The following is a 23,765-nucleotide window of genomic DNA, read 5'->3' as shown; positions in this document are numbered from 1 at the left end:
CAGAAAATGAATGACTTATGCAAATATGATGTAGAATTTTGTCCAGGAAAAGACCTTTTTAGTTTTTAGATTCCTTTACAAATATATCATGTAGTTTCAAACAAAAGTATAAAATTAACTCTCTCTTATCAGGTCAGTTTCTATTTTGTGATTCATTCCATATTATTTTTTATTTGTAGAAATTCTTGCAAAGAAATTTGGAGGTTTTTGATGAATAGATTTTTTTTTTTTGTTTTGGACAGGACATCTTTATATCTGTTTGAATTTTAGTACTAGATAGATAAGTAGAATAAGTCTATTGGGACCCTTGCTATAGAAAATCAAGAAATCATGTGTCTAATAAAGTACTTGTATGTGAATTACTTAAGCTATGGTGGGACATAGGCTAGATTTTAGCCTCCGTTTTCGCTTTGGTTGCATGCCCTTGTGTAGTTACACATGTTTCCTAATATTTTAAGAGTGCCCAAAAGTTTTTGTAATACTTATCTTCACCATGCTTTTGGTTTTTAAAAGTAATTTTAGTTTTAATACAGGATTGTACTGTACAACATGTCTTTTCTTGTTTTTTTTTTTTTGCTTTTTTCTGAAACATCTTTTTTCAATTTGCTTTCTTTATACAGTACATACAATATTGTAACATGAAGCATTGAGTCCCTAAATTTTTAAGAGCCCTGAAGTATTTTTCTTTAAATGCAAGAAATTAATGGAGAGTGTGAGTAATTATTGTACCTAGTGAAACATGATTACTGTATTGAAATGAAATGATTCTCAGAATTCTAGTGATATTGGATCAGGTGATAGCAGATACCCTGGAAATGACAACTACTTTGAGCTTTTTTCCATAAAGAGTTTTTATCGAAAATGAGAATGCTTATGGATATAGTAAGCACTTAATAGACGACTGTGAGATACACAGCTGTGATCCGTAGCATATAGTAACAAAATCTGTGTAAGGCCTGTGTTCCCAAGGATTTGCTCTTAATGTTATGTGTAAAACAGTTCACAGAAATATTATACTGATGTTATTCAAATCTTTGTTTTCTAAACCAAGATGTTGAAAATGTCATTATTACATATTTTTAATTGCAGCAGTGGAAGAAACAGGAGGAGATTCTTGGAAATATAGTTTGAGGGTAAGTATTAATTGCAAGAAAAATTGATAGGGGAAAGCTTAATCCTTCTAAAGCTCTTAGTAGAGAATGACACTCTTAAAGATTCCAAACATTTGCTGGGCATGGTGGCTCACACTTTAATCCTAGCACTTTGGGAAGCCAAGGTGGGAGGATCGCTTGAGGCCAGAAATTCAAGACCGCCTGGTAAACATAGTGACACCCTGTCTCTGCAAAAAGTAAAAAAAGGAAAAAAAAATTAGATCAGAGTGGTGGCGCATACCTGTAGTCCCAACTCTTCAGGAGTCTGAGGCAGGAGGATTGTTTGAGCCTAGGAGATTGAGGCTGCAGTGTGCCATGATCATGCCACTGCATTCCAGCCTGGATTACAAAGCAAAACCCTGTCTCTTAAAAAAAAAAAAAGAAAAATTAAAGATTCCCAACATTAAGTTAGACAGATAAGAAACTGTTTATAAGAAACTAAGAACTTTATTCATGTTAAATTATGACGTTTAATCTGAGTTTCTTTCTTTTTTTTGAGACGGAGTCTCGCTCCGTCACCCAGGGTGGAGTGCAGTGGTGCATCTCGGCTCACTGCAAGCTCCGCCCCCTGGGTTCACGCCATTCTCCTGCCTCAGCCTCCTGAGTAGCTGGGAATACAGGCACCGGCCACTGCCTGGCTAATTTTTTGTTTATTTAGTAGAGACGGGGTTTCACCTTGTTAGCGAGGATGGTCTCGATCTCCTGACCTCGTGATCCACCTGCCTCGGTCTCCCTAAGTGCTGGGATTACAGGCGTGAGCCACTGCGCCCAGCCTTTTCTTTTGTTTAACTTGGGGTTGGAAAACGAATTTTTTCTTCATCTTTTAGTACATTGCTTGGGAAATAATTGTCATTGCACAAATAGAAAATGTATGTCAAAGTGAAAGCTGCCATTCTTAAGCTAGAATTTTTTCCTTCTATGTATTTCATTAGTAAAGTTTCTTTTGGTATGTTATTTCTCTTACCACTTCGTGTGATTCTCAGAGACTAGCCCGTTGCTTTTAGTTATAGGATACTTTTACAACACATTTATTAATATGACAAATGTTTTGCCATTACCAGATGTGATGTTTGAGCTGGTCTTTTTAAGATTTGCGCTTACATAATTTACATAATTTGCTATTTGTTTTCTAAAAATGTTATCTTTAATGTTTTTAGACTCATAAACTTACAGTTGTTAACCAGAGAGATTACTGGTGATTTTAAAACTTTAAAAAATTTCATTCCTTTAATTTTTAAAAGTTTCTTTTATGGAGAAGTTTAAACATATTAAAAAATAGAATAATATAATGAGCCCTTCATGATAAGCTAGTTTATTAGTTATCAACTCATGGCTACTTTAGCTTCCTGTAAACATCTCCCAATGTTGATGGTTACCTGAGATGACACATCCTCTGACCATATTTCAGTGTGTATATCTGTAATGTTCCTTTTAAAACACCACACAATACCTTAAAAATTTAATTAAAAAATTTAAATATTGTGAACGATCTAGTGATTAAATTCTTTTTTTAAATTTAAATAAAAAAATTATTTAAATTTTTTTGTGGGTACATAGTAGGTGTACATATTTATGGGGTTAGATGTTTTAATAGCAGCATGCAATGTGAAATGATTCAGTACTTTTAAGAACCAAATGAATCATTTTTTAAAATGTAGTTAATGCTAATTTCTGTTACCGCTTGTGTTTGTTAAGAGAAAGGCTACTTTATTTGGCAAATTGGAATTCCTGTTTTTGCTTATTACATCATTGCTAAGAAAATACATAATAGCTACTCGGGAGGCTGGAGCAGGGGAATCGCTTGAACCTGGGAGGTGGAGGTTGCAGTGAGCCGAAATCGTGTCCCTGCACTCCAGCCTGGTGATAGAGTGAGACTGTGTCTCAAAAAAAAAAAAAAAAAAAATCTTGGGATAGTCAGCCATTTATAGTACTGAACTATAAATGGGTGGCTACAGAATGCTTTTTAAATTTAAGGTATGATTAATTTAAAATGTACACTTTGCTTGCCATAGTTTTAAGTTTTTGAATGCATAATGACAAATGATTGAAATAAAGAAATCAACTTCCTCTTATTATAATTCGATTTTGTTTTCCTTTGTGTTGGTTACAGAAAAGTGGTAACCTTACTTTTTTTTTTTTTAAACAAATCAAAAGTTGGAAACATTTTCAAAGTTTTAGAATTTTAACATTAAGTATTTGCTTTATTAAAGAATTAGTCAATATAGTATGCAACTGTTTTGATGAGAAATTTGTATTTTTCCCTCTCCAGCCATGCACCGAAGTATTATTTATAGATATATTCCATGAATATAATCAGACTCTTACTCCTGTACTTCTAGAAATGATGCAAACACTTCAAGGTAAGGCATATTTTGTGATTAACTTTGAGTTAATCTATTTAACGTTTAGTTAAGAAATAGTCTGAGGGCCTACAATGCATACTGTGCTGTTTCCTGGGTCATATAATGAATATGAATTTGAGAAAAACAAGTTTAAAACTTATTATCTTCCAAAGGAGTGGCATTTGAGATAGGCCTTGAATTATAGTTTGGAAGATGATAAATTTTCCTGTAACAAATACAATAGAAGCAAAAGCAAAACAGTAGTCATACTGCTTGCAGAAAGTCTATCTGGAGCATGTTGTGAGAAATAGTGATAAAAGGTTAAAATAGTGTTAGCCTCTCTTAGAATGGTGGCAATGGGAATGGAAATCACTGATTATGGATTTGAGAGAAAATGATGATGTAAATTTTTGACACTTGATGATTGCACTTTGTACACAAGTAACTAATTATCTGCCTATTAACTAACATTGATTTATGATTTCTGTCTTTTCTGCTAGAGTGTAAGTCCTAGGGGCATTGATCACATCTGTTTTGTTTATACCTTATTCCCAGTGCTGGGCATAATCAGTAACTATTGTTACTTGATTGACTTTTGGCAACTGATTGAATGTGCTAGGCAAGGAAAAGTGATCAAAGATGATCCTAAACTTTTGAGCCTTAATGACAAGGAAACAGTTACCTCATTAGAAGTGGTAGGAGATAGAGATATACTTTTGGAGTGCATGTATATAAGGACCCTTGGGAAAAGAAAAGAGGATCTCAAGGACAGAACCTGAGATTTTCACCTATAGGGATGTGAGTAAGTAAAAGCCTTGTAAAAATGCCAGGTGTAGTGGTGTATCCTAGAGAAGAGCATGTTGTCAGAATGAGTGTTGGCTAGGCATGGTGACTCACGCCTGTAATTCCAGCACTTTGGGAGGCTGAGGTGGGCAGATCACTTGAGCCCAGGAGTCCCAGACCAGCCTGGACAACATGGCAAAAACCTGTCGCTACAAAAATTAGGAAAATTAGCTGGGCCTGGTGGTTAGTACCTGTAGTCCCAGCTATTCAGAAGGCTGAGGTGGGAGGATCATTTGAGCCCAGGAGATTGAGGCTGCAGTGAACTGAGATCACTCCACTGTACTCCAGCCTGGGTGACAAAGCAAGACCTTGTCTCAAAAAAAATAATTTTGTGGTATATAGCACATTAGCATTTTGTGGTGTATATTTCCTAGAATATTGCTTGTCATAACATTTTTCAAATATGCTATAATGGTTTTTAATCCTGTGTTCTCTAATGATAATCATAAAACTTAGACTTTCGCTTTGTACTTGTGTCCATGTTTGACACCATGAAATGTGTTATACTTAATTGAATTGGGAAACTAACAAATTGTGTTTAAATATAAATTTTTTAAAAAACTAGTTTTATTTGCTTGTACTGATACCTATATATATATATATTTTTAGGACCCACAAATGTGGAAGATATGAATGCACTGTTAATCAAAGATGCTGGTATGTTAAACTTAAGTGATTTAGAAGCATTTATTTATTCAGTAGATGGAGAGTCTGTTTTGTGGTAGATTTTGTGCTGAGGGTGTTGAGATATAAGAGTAACTAAAATACCGGAACAATCTGATTGGGGAGATAACCAAGTAAACAGATAATGCATTATAATAATGCTATGCAGGATAGTTAATGCTAAAGTGGGTGATGATCACCAGGTAGTTTGGTGTGTCTAAGGAAAGATTCCCAAAGAAGTGTAATGGAAGAACACAAGGATAAGTAGGAGTTACACGTGCGAGGAGGTGGTGGTGGAAAGAGGGTGGTGCATTCCAGGGAGATGGAGCAATAAGTACAAAGACTTGAAGGAAAGAGGAGGAAGCACAGTTAGAATTTGAATTGTGACTATTTTGGTTTAACTGGAACATTGGGGTTAAAGGTTGAGTTGAGGCTCAATGGATATTAGAAGCAGGCATTATTTTATAATTTTTATAGTTGGACTTAAATTTTTTAGAATGAATTGAATTATCTGTTTGAAAGTAGTAAGGAATATTTAGGAAAAACATGAAGTAAAATAGTGTTTCTAAAATAACTTAAATTATTTCTTCTACTTAAATTATTTCTACTTAAATAATTTCCCTGATTAACATATTGTGTTTCCTTTAATTAACATATGTTTCATACAGATCTGATATCTGAAACCTTTAATTTTTTTTCTTAAATTTTCTTCTCAGTGTATAATGCTGTTGGATTAGCTGCTTATGAGCTCTTTGACAGTGTTGATTTTGATCAGTGGTTTAAAAACCAGCTTCTTCCAGAATTACAAGTCATTCACAATAGGCAAGTAGAAAATTTTATATTTATTATACACTTATTTTACCTTATTTATTTTATTAATGAAGACAGGAAGGCATTAAAATGGCTTACAATTTAAAAAATGCAATCGTATGAGTTAGGTAATGTCTTATGTGGAAAGGAATAAGAATTTTGACATCCAGGAAGTATTTGATATATCAGGTAGTTTGCAGGAGAAAAGGAGGACTTTATGCAAAGATGAGGGAGGTTGGAGGTCTCTGAGTTCAAGAAACTATACCTAAGAAAAAGACAGTTGGAAACTTAGCAGGATGTATGCCTAGTGTCAGAAGTAGCCTAATCAAAGTAACATCTGTGAAAGGTGAGTGTCTTGGGATCACATAATGCATACTGCAAGTCTCTGGGGAGACAGTAGAGTAGGATGTAGAGACAGCATGGCAAAAATATTTGAATACACTTTCTAAGTTCTAATTGAGGTACCTAATTAAATAGTACAGATTCATATTACATTTAGTAATAGGAATTACAAAATGAATTAATTTAGTACATTTAATAGCACATTTGCCCAATTCTTTTTTTTTTTTTGAAACAGTCTCATTCTGTCACCCAGCCTGGAGTGCAGTGGTGCAATCTCAGCTCACTGCAACCTCCACCTCCCGGGTCCAAGCGATTCTTGTGCCTCAGTCTCCTGAGTAGCAGGGATTACAGGCGCATGCCACCACACCCGGCCAGCCCAATTCTTACGTTTTATATACATTTAAGCACTTGTCTGCTTACTTAAATTTTAGGTATTGAATGCATAAAATGAAAGGAAAAACCTCTTTCATAGTTTATAAAATTATTTCTTAGTTTAAAATTGGAGAATTTTTAAAAATTCTAAGGGGCTTTTTTCTTAATTTGAAGGATACACTTCTACTGATTCACTTCAGTATACCTGGGGCCTATCAGAATACTTAGCATATAGTCATAAATGGTTAATATTTGTTGACTAAACTAATGAGCACATAGAAGGTCACATTTAGAGCCACAGAATTTGTAGAGCTGGAGATACTCTAAAAGTAATTCTTACCAGTAAGTAGCTGTTTATCTCTTCAGTTATTCAATCATTTATTCAGTTAACATAATTTTTAACACTTGGAATTTGCCATGTCCTATAGGCGGTGTTAAATAAAATAGACTCTGACTTAGTCTCAGGGAGCTAGTGAGCCTTTGATGGAGAGAAAGCTTTCATTGGCAAAACAAATGTGCAGTTTAGTTGTCCTTAAACCCTAGAGGCTATTTAGTATAAGACCTTCACTGTCCAGTGCAGAAGCTCCCTACTTGTGGCTATTGAGCACTTGAAATGTGCTTAGTGCAACTGAGGAAACAACTTTCCAATTTTAATTGATTTAAATTTAAAATTTAAAGCCATGTAAAATATTTATTGATTACATGTTGAAATGATATTTTGGATATATTGGGATATGTAAAAATATTAATACGATTTTTTTTTTTTTTTTTTTTTTTTTTTGAGATGGAGTCTTGCTCTGTCGCCCAGGCTGGAGTGCAGTGGCGTGATCTCGGCTCACTGCAAGCTCTGCCTCCTGGGTTCACGCCATTCTCCTGCCTCAGCCTCCCGAGTAGCTGGGACTACAGGTGCCCACCACCATGCCTGGCTAATTTTTTTGTATTGTTTTTAGTAGAGACGGGGTTTCACTGTGTTAGCCAGGATGGTCTCGATCTCCTGACCTCATGATCTGCCTGCCTTGGCCTCCCAAAGAATAAGATTTTATTCGTTTCTTTTCTCTTATAATGTGGATACTAAAAAATTAAAATAACATATGTGGCCTGCATTATATTTCTAATGGACAAAGCTGATGTAGACCAGTGTTTCTCAAACTTTAATGTACATATGAGTCACTTGGTTATCTTATTAAAGTTTAGGTTTTGACTTAGTAGGTCTGGGAAAAATCAGGCAATGCACACATTGAATAGCAAAGTGATCTATAATTTTACCTCTGTTTGGTCGTGTCTATGAGTTTGGAATTTCACCTTTCTGAGTTTCATGTTCTTTATCTGGAACAGAGTCTAATATGGTCTTAGTCCCAAAATTAATGGTTCTTTGGTGCTTTTACTTCACTCTACACAAGTTGTTACTTCTGCCTGTGTCACTTGGTTCAAACAGTTTCTGTCCCTTGACATTTTCCCACCCTTTGGTTCCAATATTGTTTATCTCAAAGACTTGCTCAGATTCCATCTGTCTCTACCCATTTCTTCTCTTCCTTTTCTAAAGTCCTGGTACACTACTTTGTGTTTTTAAATTCCTTTAGGTGTGTTATAAACTTCTTGGGGGCAGGGAATACTTACATACTTTTTTTTGTAACATTATTTATGTTATTTAAGTTTTGAGATGGGGTCTCACTTTGTCACCCAGGCTAGAGTGCAGTGCCATGATGTTGGCCCACTGCAATCTCTGCTTCCCGGGCTGAAGTGATCCTCAAGTGATCCTCCTACCTCTGCCTCCTGAGCAGCTGGGACCACGATGTGTGCCACCATGCCCAGCTATTTTTTTGTAGTTTTGGTAGAGACAGAATTTTATCATATTGGCCAGGCTGGTCTGAAACTCCTGAGCTCAAGCGATCTGCTCACCTCAGCCTCCCAAATACTGGGATTACAGGTGTAAGCCACTGCACCCGGCCCAGTTTTTGCAACTTTAATGAGCAGTTTTTTCCTATGTGCTTGATAATCTTTTAAAATTGCAGTTTTTTGGGAAAAAAAAAAAGTGTTTCATTGATACCCAGAAATATTTATCATCTTGCCACTAAAATTTACATAATATCAAGAAGGTACTTCATGAGTGAAAATCTTGGACACAAATGTTTTGAACTGCATGAATTTTCTCCTTACCTGAACTTTGATTTCTTTCAGCGAAGATGATGAGAGAAAGAAATGTATATAAGTGCTACTGTAAATGTTTTGGAAATGTTAATATATGTTATTTTGGTAATCTGAGTCACATTCTGTTATTGTGTACCTCTTACAAAATTAGCTTAGTTGAAATCACAAAATTTATATGAATATTTTATATAAGCCTAGAAGTTTCTTACATTGTTCTGAAAATAATCTTCAGAGTGTTAACAGAATTGGAGTAGAAAATTAAATACAGGAGCTTCTTTATGATTATTTTTGGGGAGCTTTCCAGTTTTAGAGTTTGGGGCATTGCCACTGTTTTTGGTTACTTGAGCTAAAAATAAATGGATTTGGTTTTTATGAAACATATCTACGTTGCTGTTGTTTAAGATAAAACAATCAGGATTACAACATATATGCCTAGGAATTTTTAAGTACTAAAAATTTTAATAATATTTATTTAGATCAAGACTTCATTGTTAATATTTTGTACTGTGGTACATTTAGAAGTAGGCTTTAAGCTTTTTTTTTTTTTTTTTTTGACAGAATCTTGATCTCTTGCCTAGCCTGGAGTGCAGTGGCACAATCTTGGCTTATTGCCAACCTCTGTCTCCTGGGTTTCAAGGGATTCTCATGCCTCAGCCTTCCAAGAAGCTGGGACCACAGGTGCATGCCACCACGCCCTGCTAATTTTTGTATTTTTAGTAGAGATGAGGTTTCACCATGTTGCCCAGACTGGTCTTCAACTCCTGGCCTCAAGTGAATTGCCCTCCTTGGCATTCCAAAGTGCTGGAATTATAAGCATGAGCCAGCACGCCTGCTTTTAAGCTTTTATATTAAAAATGCAGATTGCATTCTTACTACATTTTAGATTTAAATGATAAATTATACTAAAAGAAATAGAACTCTTAAAATATTTAACATTTTAATTTCATGATTTTTTTCCTGTTTAGGTATAAGCCATTGCGACGCAGGGTGATTTGGCTCATCGGTCAGTGGATTTCTGTGAAATTCAAGTCTGACTTAAGACCCATGCTTTATGAAGCAATCTGTAACTTGCTTCAAGATCAAGATTTAGTGGTATGTTTCTTAAGTGCCTTAAAAGAGTTAGTTTTTAAAGTTTCACCTGTGCAAATCATCAAGTTCACAACAGTTTATGTCTTTCTTTATGATGTTTATGGTCTTTCCCTGCACTAGTTATTCCTTGGTGAGCAGTTTGATTTGAGGGTAGGAGATCTTTAATTCTTGTTTGCCCTTCCCATTACTAGTCATTGAAAAAAAAAATTAAGCTCTACTATTATAATTTATAGTTTCTTAGAAAAAAAAGGCAGTTAAAAAAAATCCCTTTATAGCTTACATATTCTTTTTAAAATTCAGGATAGACTTTGGCATTGAAATAACATCATAATTTATTTCATCTTTACTGTTGATTCTTTGTCCCTCATTTTGAGAATTTTTTTTTAAGCCTTTGGAATTATTGGGCTCTTTTAAGGAATTTTTCTTTCTTTATGGTATTCATATATTATTATTGATTTTATGTTACTGAAAACTTGATAGTAAGCTCTTCATTGCTTTTTCCCCCTTCAAAGCAGTAGGTTTACTGCTTTATTATAAAATTACTGAAATAGTAGCAGTAATTTTACAGGCCTATGATTTTTTTTTTTTTATTATACTTTAGGTTTTAGGGTACATGTGCACAATGTGCAGGTTTGTTACATATGTATCCATGTGCCATATTGTTTTGCTGCACCCATTAACTCGTCATTTAGCATTAGGTATATCTCCTAATGCTGTCCCTCCCCCCTCCCCCCACCCCACAACAGTCCCCGGAGTGTGATGTTCCCCTTCCTGTGTCCATGAGTTCTCATTGTTCAGTTCCCACCTATGAGTGAGAACATGCAGTGTTTGGTTTTTTGTCCTTGTGATAGTTTACTGAAAATGATGGTTTCCAGCTTCATCCATGTCCCTACAAAGGACATGAACTCATCATTTTTTATGGCTGCATAGTATTCCATGGTGTATATGTGCCACATTTTCTTAATCCAGTCTATCCTTGTTGGACATTTGGGTTGGTTCCAACTCTTTGCTATTGTGAATAGTGCCGCAATAAACATACGTGTGCATGTGTCTTTATAGCAGCGTGATTTATAGTCTTTTGGGTATATACCCAGTAATGGGATGGCTGGGTCAAATGGTATTTCTAGTTCTAGATCCCTGAGGAATCGCCACACTGACTTCCACAATGGTTGAACTAGTTTACAGTCCCACCAACAGTGTAAAAGTGTTCCAATTTCTCCACATCCTCTCCAGCACCTGTTGTTTCCTGACTTTTTAATGATGGCCATTCTAACTGGTGTGAGATGGTATCTCATTGTGGTTTTGATTTGCATTTCTCTGATGGCCAGTGATGATGAGCATTTTTTCATATGTTTTTTGGCTGCATAAATGTCTTCTTTTGAGAAGTGTCTGTTCATGTCCTTTGCCCACTTTTTGATGGGGTTGTTTGTTTTTTTCTTGTAAATTTGTTTGAGTTCATTGTAGATTCTGGATATTAGCCCTTTGTCAGATGAGTAGGTTGCAAAAATTTTCTCCCATTCTGTAAGTTGTCTCTTCACTGTGATGGTAGTTTCTTTTGCTGTGCAGAAGCTCTTGTGTTTAATTAGATCCCATTTGTCAATTTTGGCTTTTGTTGCCATTGCTTTTGGTGTTTTAGACATGAAGTCCTTGCCCATGCCTATGTCCTGAATGGTATTGCCTAGGTTTTCTTGTAGGATTTTAATGGTTTTAGGTCTAACATTTAAGTCTTTAATCCATCTTGAATTAATTTTTGTATAAGGTGTAAGGAAGGGATCCAGTTTCAGCTTTCTACATATGGCTAGCCAGTTTTCCCAGCACCATTTATTAAATAGGGAATCCTTTCCCCATTTCTTGTTTTTGTCAGGTTTGTCAAAGATCAGATAGTTGTAGCTATGCGGCATCATTTCTGAGGGCTCTGTTCTGTTCCATTGATCTATGTCTCTGTTGTGGTACTAGTACCATGCTGTTTTGGTCACTGTAGCCTTGTAATATAGTTTGAAGTCAGGTAGCGTGATGCCTCCAGCTTTGTTCTTTTGGCTTAGGATTGACTTGGCGATGTGGGCTCTTTTTTGGTTCCATATGAACTTTAAAGTAGTTTTTTCCAGTTCTGTGAAGAAAGTCATTGGTAGCTTGATGGGGATGGCATTGAATCTATAAATTACCTTGGGCAGTATGGCCATTTTCACGATATTGATTCTTCCAACCCATGAGCATGGAATGTTCTTCCATTTGTTTGTATCCTCTTTTATTTCCTTGAGCAGTGGTTTGTAGTTCTCCTTGAAGAGGTCCTTCACGTCTCTTGTAAGTTGGATTCCTAGGTATTTTATTCTCTTTGAAGCAATTGTGAATGGGAGTTCACTCATGATTTGGCTCTCTGTTTGTCTGTGATTGGTGTAAAAGAATGCTTGTGATTTTTGTACATTGATTTTGTATCCTGAGACTTTGCTGAAGTTGCTTATCAGCTTAAGGAGATTTTGGGCTGAGACAGTGGGGTTTTCTAGATATACAATCATGTCATCTGCAAACAGGGACAATTTGACTTCCTCTTTTCCTAATTGAATACCCTTTATTTCGTTCTCCTGCCTGATTGCCCTGGCCAGAACTTCCAGCACCATGTTGAATAGGAGTGGTGAGAGAGGGCATCCCTGTCTTGTGCCAGTTTTCAAAGGGAATGCTTCCAGTTTTTGCCCATTCAGTATGATATTGGCTGTGGGCTTGTCATAGATAGCTCTTATTATTTTAAGATACGTCCCATTAATACTTAATTTATTGAGAGTTTTTAGCATGAAGTGTTGTTGAATTTTGTCAAAAGGCCTTTTCTGCATCTATTGAGATAATCATGTGTTTTTTGGCATGTTTTTGCAGTGGCTGGTACTGGTTGTTCCTTTCCATGTTTAGTGCTTCCTTCAGGAGCTCTTTTAGGGCAGGCCTGGTGGTGACAAAATCACTCAGCATTTGCTTGTCTGTAAAGTATTTTATTTCTCCTTCACTTATGAAGCTTAGTTTGGCTGGATATGAAATTCTGGGTTGAAAATTCTTTTGTTTAAGAATGTTGAATATTGGCCCCCACTCTCTTCTGGCTTGTAGAGTTTCTGCCGAGAGATCAGCTGTTAGTCTGATGGGCTTCCCTTTGTGGGTAACCCTACCTTTCTCTCTGGCTGCCCTTAACATTTTTTCCTTCATTTCAACTTTGGTGAATCTGACAATTATGTGTCTTGGAGTTGCTCTTCCTGAGGAGTATCTTTGTGGCGTTCTCTGTATTTCCTGAATCTGAATGTTGGCCTGCCTTGCTAGATCGGGGAAGTTCTCCTGGATAATATCTTGCAGAGTGTTTTCCAACTTGGTGCCATTCTCCCCGTCATTTTCAGGTACACCAATCAGACGTAGGTTTGGTCTTTTCACATAGTCCCATATTTCTTGGAGGCTTTGTTCGTTTCTTTTTATTCTTTTTTCTCTAAACTTCCCTTCTCACTTCATTTCATTCGTTTCATCTTCCATCACTGATACCCTTTCTTCCAGTTGATCGCATCGGCTACCGAGGCTTCTGCAATCTTCACGTAGTTCTTGAAACTTGGCTTTCAGCTCCATCAGCTCCTTTAAGCCCTTCTCTGCATTGGTTATTCTAGTTATCCATTCGTCTAATTTTTTTTCAAAGTTTTTAACTTCTTTGCTATTGTTTTGAATTTCCTCCCGTAGCTTGGAGTAGTTTGATCGTCTGAAGCCGTCTTCTGTCAACTCGTCAAAGTCATTCTCCGTCCAGCTGTGTTCCGTTGCTAGTGAGGAACTGCGTTCCTTTGGAGGAGGAGAGGTGCTCTGCTTTTTAGAGTGTCCAGTTTTTCTGCTCTGTTTTTTCCCCATCTTTGTGGTTTTATCTACCTTTGGTCTTTGATGATGGTGATGCACACATGGGTTTTTGGTGTCGATGTCCTTTCTGTTTGTTAGTTTTCCTTCTACCAGACAGGACCGTCAGCTGCAGGTCTGTTGGAGTTTGCTAGAGGTCCACTCCAGACCCTGTTTGGCTGGGTGTCAGCAGCGGTGGCTGCAGAACAGCGGATTTTCGTGAGACCACAAATTCAGCTGTCTGATAGTTCCTCTGGAAGTTTTGTCTCAGAGGAGTACCCGGCCGAGTGAGGTGTCAGTCTGTCCCTACTGGGGGATGCCTCCCAGTTCGGCTGCTCGGGGGTGAGGGACCGCCTTTAGGAGGCAGTGTGTCTGTTCTCAGATCTCCAGCTGCGTGCTAGGAGAACCACTGCTCTCTTCAAAGCTGTCAGTCAGACAGGGACATTTAAGTCTGCAGAGGTTCCTGCTGAATTTTTGTTTGTCTGTGCCCTGCCCCCAGAGGTGGCGCCTATGGAGGCAGGCAGGCCTCCTTGAGCTGTGGTGGGCTCCACCCAGTTGGAGCTTCCTGGCTGCTTTGTTTACCTAAGCAAGCGTGGGCAATGGTGGGCGCCCCTCCCCCAGCCTCGCTGCCACCTTGCAGTTTGATCTCAGACTGCTGTGCTAGCAATCAGCGAGACTCCGTGGGCATAGGACCCTCCAAGCCAGATGTGGGACACAATCTCCTGCTGTGCCGCTTTCCTGGCCCGTTGGAAAAGCGCAGTATTAGGGTGGGACTGACCTGATTTTCCAGGTGCCGTCTGTTACCCCTTTCTTTGACTAGGAAAGGGAACTCCCTGACCCCTTGCGCTTCCCGAGTGAGGCAGTGCCTAGCCCTGCTTCGGCTCGCGCACAGTGCGCTGCACTGGCTGTCCTGCACCCACTGTTTGGCACTCCCTAGTGAGATGAACCCCGTACCTTAAATGGAGATGCAGAAATCACCTGTCTTCTGTGTCGTTCAGGCTCGGAGCTGCAGACCGGAGCTGTTCCTATTCGGCCATCTTCCCGATACATACTTTTGTGCAGGCCTATGATTTTAAGAAGTTTAAATTGTAAAGAATAGTTTTCTTTCTTTTTTCCTACTGGTGCTTTACTATATGCCTGGGTGAATATATTAGTGACTTAATATACATGTTCGCTGTCTTTGCCTGATTTTCAATTTGTTTTAGGTAAAATTAAGTGATTTTTTTTTCTCCCCTGAGTTGTGCTAAGATCTTTTTTAATCATTTCTCAGTCTCCGTCCCTTTACCGCCCAGAATCTTATTTTTAGTTTGAACCCACCTGGTTTTTGCCTGTCAGCAGAGGCTTGGACTATACTTCCCTTTTTTACATATGCTGACGTAAAGAAAACTACATGTAGTGTTCACTAAAGGAAAGCATAAATAGGTGAATTTGTTACAGAAACACAATACATTCCAAAGGCAAATAGAACCGATCTTTGGATTTTCTACCTAAGTATTATCTGCTTTGTGTAAATAATTTGAGAATTTAAGTACCATTCTGTAATTAATAAATACTATAAGCATGGGAGGTTACAAGAGAGCCTTGTAGTATTTTACTGGGTTTACATTTTTAGAAATTTATTAATATAACTTAGCTACTTCTAAAATTTCTATTTGCTAAAATTAATTTTCTTCTGTAATAGCTTTAGAATAAAGCATAAGATTTAAATTTTTGCTTTCCTAGTTGGAAATATTTGCTCTTCTGTCAGAGAGAAGATATTAAATGATTTATGGATGTGTTACAAAAGGCTTAAATTTCAATTAAGTTTTCTTAATTGGGAAATAGAGAAGTTGCTTGGAGTTTTTCTTTTTTCAGTTTTGTTTTGGGAGACTGAGTCTCTCTTTGTTGCCTAGGTTGCAGTGCAGTGATAGTGTCACAGCTCATAGTAGCCTCAATGTCCTGGGCTTAGCTGATCCTCCCACCTCAGCCTCCCAGGCTGGGACTATATGTGCCACAACGCCTGGCTGATTTTTCTGTTTTTTTGTAGAGATGGTGTTTTGCCACATTGCCCAGGCTGGTCTGGAACACCTGGACTCAAACGATTCACCCACGTCAGCCTCCCAAAGTGTTGGGATTATAGGCGTGAGCCACTGCACTGGGCCCAGAAATTACTTGGGTCTTAGACTTGTTTTATAGTGAGTCTATTAAAAAAGGAAAGAGAAAAATGAATTATTTCAGCTAGCACCTTAAAAATGGAACATTAATTCTACCAGATATCAACAAGTGTAACTGGAGAGAAAGCGATTCATGGCCAGATAAGTTTGGAAAACTCTGAAATAAATATTCAAACGGGCCTCTTAGTTACACAACTGGTCAGAGCCTTTAAAAATGTACCTTTGTGGCATGCGTGGTGGCTCACGCCTATAATCCCAGCACTTTGGGAGGCTGAGGCGGGCTGATCACGAGGTCAGGAGTTTGAGACCAGCCTGGCCAGCATGGTGAAACCCCATCTCTACTAAAAATACAAAAATTAGCTGGGCATGGTGGCGTGCGCCTTGTAGTCCGAGTTACTTGGGAGGCCGAGGCAGGAGAATCGCTTGAACCTGGGACGCAAAGGTTTCAGTGAGCCAAGATTGCCCCACTGCACTCCAGCCTGAGTGACAGTGAGAGACTGTGTCTCAAAAAAAAAAAAAAAAAAAAAAAAAAAAGTACATTTGCATTGTGACTAGCCCACATGACTAATACGTTAATATTCATAGAATATACTTTGAGGAAATGTTGCTTTAGGTTCAGCGTTTGCTCTTTATATCTTCTGGTGGCTACGTCTCACATTTACATGTTTTGCATATGTTTTATACTGTATTATTTTGCAATAAATTGTTAAGAAGATTGTTTAGTAAGGCACCAAGTTAGTGTTGTAAACCTTGGCCTTTTTAAAAAGTACATTTAAAATCAAGAATGTATAAGTCATACTGCTTTAATTTTCAACCTTTGAGAAATGCTAGCTAATATAATGTGAGGAGATACCTTATACATGCATACATATACACAATAGTGTACAACCATATAGAGACATGTATGTATATATGCAAACATGCATTTATATATATAAACATATACACAAACACACATTGTGTATGTATGTGTATACATATGTGTCACACGATTAAGTCAAATTGCTACACTGAGGAAAAGTTAACAATATTTCAAATAAACCAAAAAATATGTTATATTTCCCTAGATCAGATGGTAATTTTATATTGTCACATGGCTATCAGAGGTAAGAGACATTCTCTGCCCAGTGGCCTCTGATGTTATAGAATTTGTGAAGTCCTATGCTAACTGGAGAAGTTGCTTCCTCCAGTTGCTGCACTGCTTCTGCTGTGTCACAAGTATGTAGATCCTGATGAATCGAATTCCTCTCTGGTTTTCAGAATCTGCATTCTCTTTCCTAAGGGCTGCTGTTAAGGAATCGGGATACATTTGATACTGATTAACTACCGTTGTCCATGTGCTATTCTTTTGTTACTAGAAGGAGACTGGCTGTGATGGAGTAGAAGTAGCTGTTAATTTTTTTTTCTTTTTTTAGCTGCTCCGTAGAAAGAGCAGGGCTACCCCATAGGCAAGAATTTTGTCAATAAAAAATTCAGCAACTAACAGAAGAAGCACTTGTGTGCTCATCACTCAGTTACCCATATTTTCATTTGTAATATTTTCCACGTATATTTCAAATATTTAAGAAATAAAATATTACAAATGCCGTCGAATTCCTCTGTCTCTTCCCATTCTCATTCTATTGTCTTTGTTAAGCAGACGTTTTACATTTTAATAGGTTTATTGATTCTTTTTTTTTTTTTTTTTTTTTTTTTGGAGACAAGGTCTCACTTTGTTGCCTAGACTGCTGTGGTCAGGTCACGACTCACTGCAGCCTCGACACTCCAGGGCTCAGGCAATTGTCCCACGTCAGCCTCTCGAGTTGCTAGGACTATAGGAGTGTACCACTATGCCTGGCTAATTTTTTGATTTTTTGTAGAGACGAGGTCTCACTGTGTTGGCCAGGCTGGTCTAGAACTCTGGGCTCAAGCTGTCTTCCCACCTTGGCCTCCCAAAGTGTTGGGATTACAGGCATTGGCCCCTGGGCCTGGAAAGAAATCCTTTTTCTTCACTCTTGGTTTTTTATTCTGCCTCAAATTTATTTTTGAGTGTGATGTAAGTAAGTTCTTTCTTTTTTAAAAAATAAGGATGGCAACACTACAGTGATTCATTGAATAATACATAGTTTTCTTAGTGGTCCATAGGGCTGTCTCTGTCATCTCCCATGTTTACATGTGGACCTGTTTCTGGAATTTGGCCGTTTCACTGGCCTGCTTGTGTATCTCTACTTGAATATTGTTTTTTTTTGTTGTTGTTGTTTCTTAAACAACAGCTTTATAGTAAGCCTTCACAGCTGGTAGGAAATGCATTCTTGTAGCTTTTAATACCCATAAATTTTTCATAGTTTATGGAAGATTAAATACTGTTTTCATTAGCCATGTTTTTTTGCATGTGGTCCAGTGTTTGTACTTACTGTTAATTGACTACCTTTTTAAACTTATTGTTAACAGACTACCTCTTTTGGAGCATATCAATAGTTCCTTGTGCCATAATTTGAGAACTGCTGACGTGGATTCTATACAATAGACCAAAACACCTTCTAAAAAGTATCTTGTACACTCTCCCTTCCTTTCCCCTTTATAACATATTAGTTAGCAGATAGAGTGCTTGTGACAACTTTTAGGTTTTAGAACATTATTTCAACACTGTAAACTAGAATACTAAACTTTAGGTTAGAGGAACCTTCTTTTCCCAGGACTACAGATGATTCTTTAACCAGAATGCTTTGTTTATAAACTGGACTTCTTTAGGCTGTAGGGTTTCTGAACTAATTATGTCTTTAAGTTTCAGAAATTCAAAGGAAGTTTTTAGAACGTTTTGGCTGGGCATGGTGGCTCACGCCTGTAATCCCAGCACTTTGAGAAGCCAAAGTGGGTGAATCACCTGAGCCTGGCCAACATGGGGAAACCCCATCTCCACTAAAGCTACTCAGGAGGCTGAGGCAGGAGAATTGCCTGAATCTGGCAGGTGGAGGTTGCAGTGAGCCGAGATCAAACCACCATACTCCAGCCTGAGCAACAGAGCAAGATTCCATCTCAAAAGAAAAAAGAGATTTTTAGAAAGTTTTACTTAGATTATTCAACCTTCAGTAAAACAAGCAGTAAATTACTAGAAATTCAGCATTAGTAGCATCTTTCACTTTTGTGAAAGCCTATGTAAGATATAAACTGTGGTATAATCAGAAAGCGTGTAGTTTGAGGGTGTGGTGTGGTTGCTTGTGAAGCAAAGAAATGGCCGTCTTCATGGGCGCGTTGACCACCAGCCAGCATAAACATATGGTCATGTGCTGTTTCATGACGGGTATATTCTGAGAAATGCGTCCTTAGGCAATTTCCTCATTGTGGGGACATCATAGAGTGTGCTTTTACACAATCCGAGATAGTAGAGGCTATCTAGGCTGTGGGTACAAACCAGTGTAGCATGTTACTGTACTAAATACTTTAGGCAGTTGTAACACGATGGTAAGTATTTGTGTATCTAAACAGAAAAGGTACAGTAAGAACATAGTATAAAAGATAAAAAATCTTACACCTCTATGGGGTGCTTAACTTGAATAGCGCTTGCAGGTTTGGAAGTTGCTCTGGATGAGGCAGTGAATGAGTGATTAGTGAATGTGAAAGTCTAGAAAATCACTGTATACCACTGTAGACTTCATAATCATTGTACACTTAGGCTACACTAAATATATTGGGAAATATTCTTTCTTCAACAATAAATTAACCACATCTTACTGTAACTTTTTTTTTTTTTTTTTTTGAGACGGAGTCTCAGTCTGTCGCCCAGGCTGGAGTGCAGAGGCGCTATCTCGGCTCACTGCAAGCTCTGCCTCCTGTAAGCTTCTTTACTTTAAAAATTTTTTTAAGTTCTTGACTCCTTTGTAATCGCACTTAGCTTAAAATGCACATACATTGTATATCTGTGCGAAAATATTTTCTTTTGTTATATCCTTATTCTGTAAGCTTTTTTTATTTTACAGTTTTTTCCACTTCTAGTAATTTTTCTTAAAATCTAAATCAAAGACACAAACACATTAGCCTAGGCCTGCGCAGGGTTAGGATCATCAATATCATTGTCTTCCACCTCCACATCTTGTCCCACTAGAAGGTCTTCTGGGGTGTTAACACACATGCGGCTGTCATCTCCTATGATAACAATGCCTTCTTCTGAGCTGGGTGTGGTAGCTCACGCCTATAATCCAAGCACTTTGGAAGGCCAAGGTGGGCAAATTGCTTGAGCCCAGGAATTCAAGACCAGTTTGGGCAACATGGTGAAACCCTGTCTCCACAAAAAATACAAAAATTAGCCAGACATGGTGGCATGTGCCTATAGTCCCAGCTACTCAGGAGGCTGAGGTGGGATTGCTTGAGCCTAAGAGGTCAAGGCTGCTGTGAGCCATGATCATGCCACTGCAGTTCCAGCCTGGGTGACAGAGTGAGACTCTTTCAAAAAAAAAAACAACAAAAAATGCCTTCTCTTGTCATACCTACTGAAGGACCTGCCTGAGGCAGTTTTACAGTTAACTTTTTTTTTTAATTGGTAGAGGAGTATATTCTAAAGTAACAATAAAAAAGTATAGTATAACATATAGATAAGCCAGTAATGTAGTTGCTTATTTTCATTATTAAGTATTGTATACTACTGAACATAATTGTATGTACTATACTTTTGTTTTATAAAGAGACAGGGTCTTGCTGTGTCACCCAGGCTGGAGTACAGCAGCATGATCATAGCTTACTGCAGCCTTGAATTCCTGGGCTCAAGTGATCCTCCCACCTCAACTTCCCAATTACCTGGGACTACAAATGCATGTTACCAGGCCTTCCTAATTCTTTGATTTTTTTTGTAGAGTGGGATCTCTCTATGTTGCCCAGGCTGCTCTCAAACTTTGAGCCTCAAGCAATTCTCCCTTCGTGACCTCCCAAAGTACTAGGATTACAGGTGTGAGCAACTGCACCAGGCCATGTCTGTGCTGTACTTTTATACTACTGGCTGTGCAGTAGATTTCTTTACACTAGCATCACTGCAAATGCATAGGTAATGTGATGTACAGCCATGACATCACTACGTGATGAGAATTTTCAACTCAGTTATAATCTTACGAGACTGCCTTTGTAAATGTAATCTGTTGTTTAATACATTATTATGTGATGCATAATTGTATTGAATTTTCTAAAATGGAAAGTTACTAGGTGGAGTTTAATGAAGTACTTTCCGTGGTATGGAGAAGACTGTAGCATAGCCTGTATTTACTGTGGGAAGTACAGCTGGGATCTGGGCAGAGGTATTACAGGTGCTTTGAAACTCTTCTGTCTTTCCACTCTTGTGCGTTTTATAGTTCTTTCAGTTTTGTCAATTTTTCTTTTGTACACTTTCTATTTTTTTTCTATTTACCTGTCCTTTGTATCTCAAAAACACTGCTACAGATCTTAATCTCTCAACTAGTCTGTGTTTTGAAAGATCCTAGAATGAATTCTGAATTCAACGATATTCATCAAATATAAATTCTGAAGGAAATATAATCTGTGTTTGAGACATCAAAATATTAGACCTATCTAAAACCAAGAAGAAAGGAAACCTTAGTCTACTAAGTTTCCTACAGTTAGTTTTGAGTTTATAATTGATATGTCTATCAATTATACATGAAAATGATCTTGAGAATTTTTTTCTTGAAAGGAGATGAATTTATTTATTTATTTTTATTTTATCTCTGGTCCTTGATTCAGGAGGAGATGAATAAATCAAAGATGCTTTTTATCCTTTTAGGAAACTTATTGATATAACATTTCAGAAGGATGATACCAGATTGTATAATTCAGTGGTACTAATGATAGGATAATATCATTTATATTAGTATTTCTTGTGCCTGGCATGGAGTTAAGTTGTAGAAAATGCTTATTGAAAGAATTAGGAATAGGGATAGGAAAGAACCCAAGAATGAGGATAACTTTTTAAATAATTGAATTATGAACTCATTATTTTATTTCTCCTTAGCATATTATTATTTTGTGTCTACCTTATTTACATTTTCCTGGTGGTCTTAAGTCCCTGAGATACTGCCGTTTCTTTCTGGCCCCAACACCATGCTCACTGTTTTAGTCTGTGGACTGCCTTCACTGCTATGGGCAGGATGTAAAAGTGGTCAGGCATTAGGCTAGTCCAAGTCCACCTAAGTGTCTTGATAAGGCGCATTCATTGTGACATCTGCACAGAAGTTTCTGGCTCTGCTTACCTTTGTAGCAGTATTTGGAAGTACTGTTGACCTGCATTTTCTTCTCATTCATTTCCCTGTTTCTCTCATGCTTTGGGGGATCTTTCCAATGTTTCTTATGTCTTGATGGCACTTACTCTCCCAATTTGGAATTGCCTGTTATCTTTTCATGAATTTTCTGAGGTTTCAGCTGGTGTAGGGTAGACTCACAGTAGAAATGTGTTAGACTTTTCTACCAGTCTTCTAGCACACTCCGCAAGTCTTCATTCTATAAACTCAAGTTTCGATGTTGTCCCCCCATTGCTTGAGTTGCTGCCATATTCATTGCATTTCTTTGTGGTAAGTACCTCTTATTTCTTTTAAAGCTCAGCAAGAGCCGACTGTTTTTCTTACGTTTATTTGTCATCATTTAAAATGCTCTTTAACTTTCCTTAAAAGTCTGTGTTTTTTTATTTTCCCTTGTGATCTGGCTTTCTGTTCTTGCAATCAAACTGGAATGCAGGCAGTTCATCTTAATTCATTTCACCTTTTTCTCTGCACACACTACTACACTGACTTCCCTTTTTTAGGAAGGAAAGCGCATTGTTTTATTCAGGTATCTTGTTTCATATACTTATTTGCATAAATGTTATGGCTCGGGGTTGAGTGTGTCTCTAGAATAAATGGCCCTTTCGTGGAGGAAAGTCGAGAGAATTAAGGGTTAGTGTGCTGACAGTTTGATTTCTTTTCCTTTCCTTTCCTTTCTTCCTTTTTCCGAATTGGAGTCTTGCTCTTTTGCCCAGGCTGGAGTGCAGTGGCACAATCAGCTTACTGCAACCCTTGCCTCCCAGGTTCAAGCAATCCTGGTGCCTCAGTCTCCTGAGTAGCTGAGATTTATGCCCAACTAAGTTTTGTATTTTTTTTTTAGTAGAGATGGGGTTTCACCATGTTGGCCAGCCTGGTCTCGAACCCCTGGCCTTAAGTGATCCACCTGCCTCAGCCTCCCAAAGTGCTGGGATTATAGGCAAGAACCACTGTGCCTAGCCTTGATTTTTTGTTTCTTTTTTGAGGGGCTTTCATGTTTTGGTCTCTGTGAATTGTTAATATTGTACTTGTATATTCACTCAGTACTAAATGCTGGGAACTTAAAGATGTTTACATGTAGTCCATGTCCTCAAGGGGATTGTCTTGTGCTTATGTTTTCAAGTTAGCCATTTTTATCAGTAATTGTTTAAAATCTATTCCCCTCCTCCCCAGATTGTAAGATCTGTATGGGCATGGCTTACTCAGCTTTTTCTATAGCAGCTGACACAGTGCCGATGACAGTTCCTCATTGAATAGTTTTTGATGCAATACCTAACCATACTGTCTTTTCATGAGGTCATTTTGTGGCAGATCAAGTGGCAGCAAATTTGTTAAATCTGTTAAAAATCTGGAAATGTTCACATTGCCTTTAGAGACAGTGAATAAAAGGAAAAAGCAGGTGAAAAAACATCTGCACTGTAGACTCTTAGAATCTGCGGATTTGGCAGTAGAGTATTTAACATTTGGTGAAGGTGCCTAATTGCATCTCAAGACCTCAGAAGCTCCTGTAAAATGTTTTAAACGCTTACTTTTTGAAAAATGACTGGAAAGAAGAAAACAGTTGCTATAGTGTAACATCTAAGAAAGTAATGGTTCTCAGCTGGGAAATAAAAGTTTTAGATATATTATCTCGCAGATTGAAATATAGAATTTAGTCATGTCTTGAGCTCATGTTACTTTATGTGGAAACTATGAATATCTTAGTCCATGCCAATTTTTAGCCGATTAAGTCTGAGGTAACACTTGAAAGAGAATGAGATT

At 37.6% G+C, this 23,765-nt stretch overlaps 1 protein-coding gene across 5 annotated transcripts in view; it reads left to right on the top strand.

The window, feature by feature from the left end:
- The window catches only part of IPO11 (importin 11), a 229,948-nt gene that overhangs the window by 83,320 nt on the left and 122,863 nt on the right, over positions 1-23,765 (top strand). For all 5 annotated transcript variants that reach the window (XM_063623275.1, XM_063623274.1, XM_055253888.2 and 2 more), the window contains exons 12-16: positions 1,090-1,133; positions 3,421-3,511; positions 4,946-4,993; positions 5,716-5,821; positions 9,637-9,763. In XM_063623275.1, the coding sequence (XP_063479345.1) occupies positions 1,090-1,133; positions 3,421-3,511; positions 4,946-4,993; positions 5,716-5,821; positions 9,637-9,763 (416 nt within the window). The remainder of the gene's footprint in view (positions 1-1,089; positions 1,134-3,420; positions 3,512-4,945; positions 4,994-5,715; positions 5,822-9,636; positions 9,764-23,765) is intronic.

This window comes from Symphalangus syndactylus, chromosome 18 (genome assembly GCF_028878055.3).
Source record: "Symphalangus syndactylus isolate Jambi chromosome 18, NHGRI_mSymSyn1-v2.1_pri, whole genome shotgun sequence".
Taxonomy (NCBI): Eukaryota; Metazoa; Chordata; class Mammalia; order Primates; family Hylobatidae; genus Symphalangus; species Symphalangus syndactylus.
The sequence above is the reverse complement of the archived record's forward strand: the minus strand, read 5'-3'. Positions and strand labels throughout refer to the sequence as shown.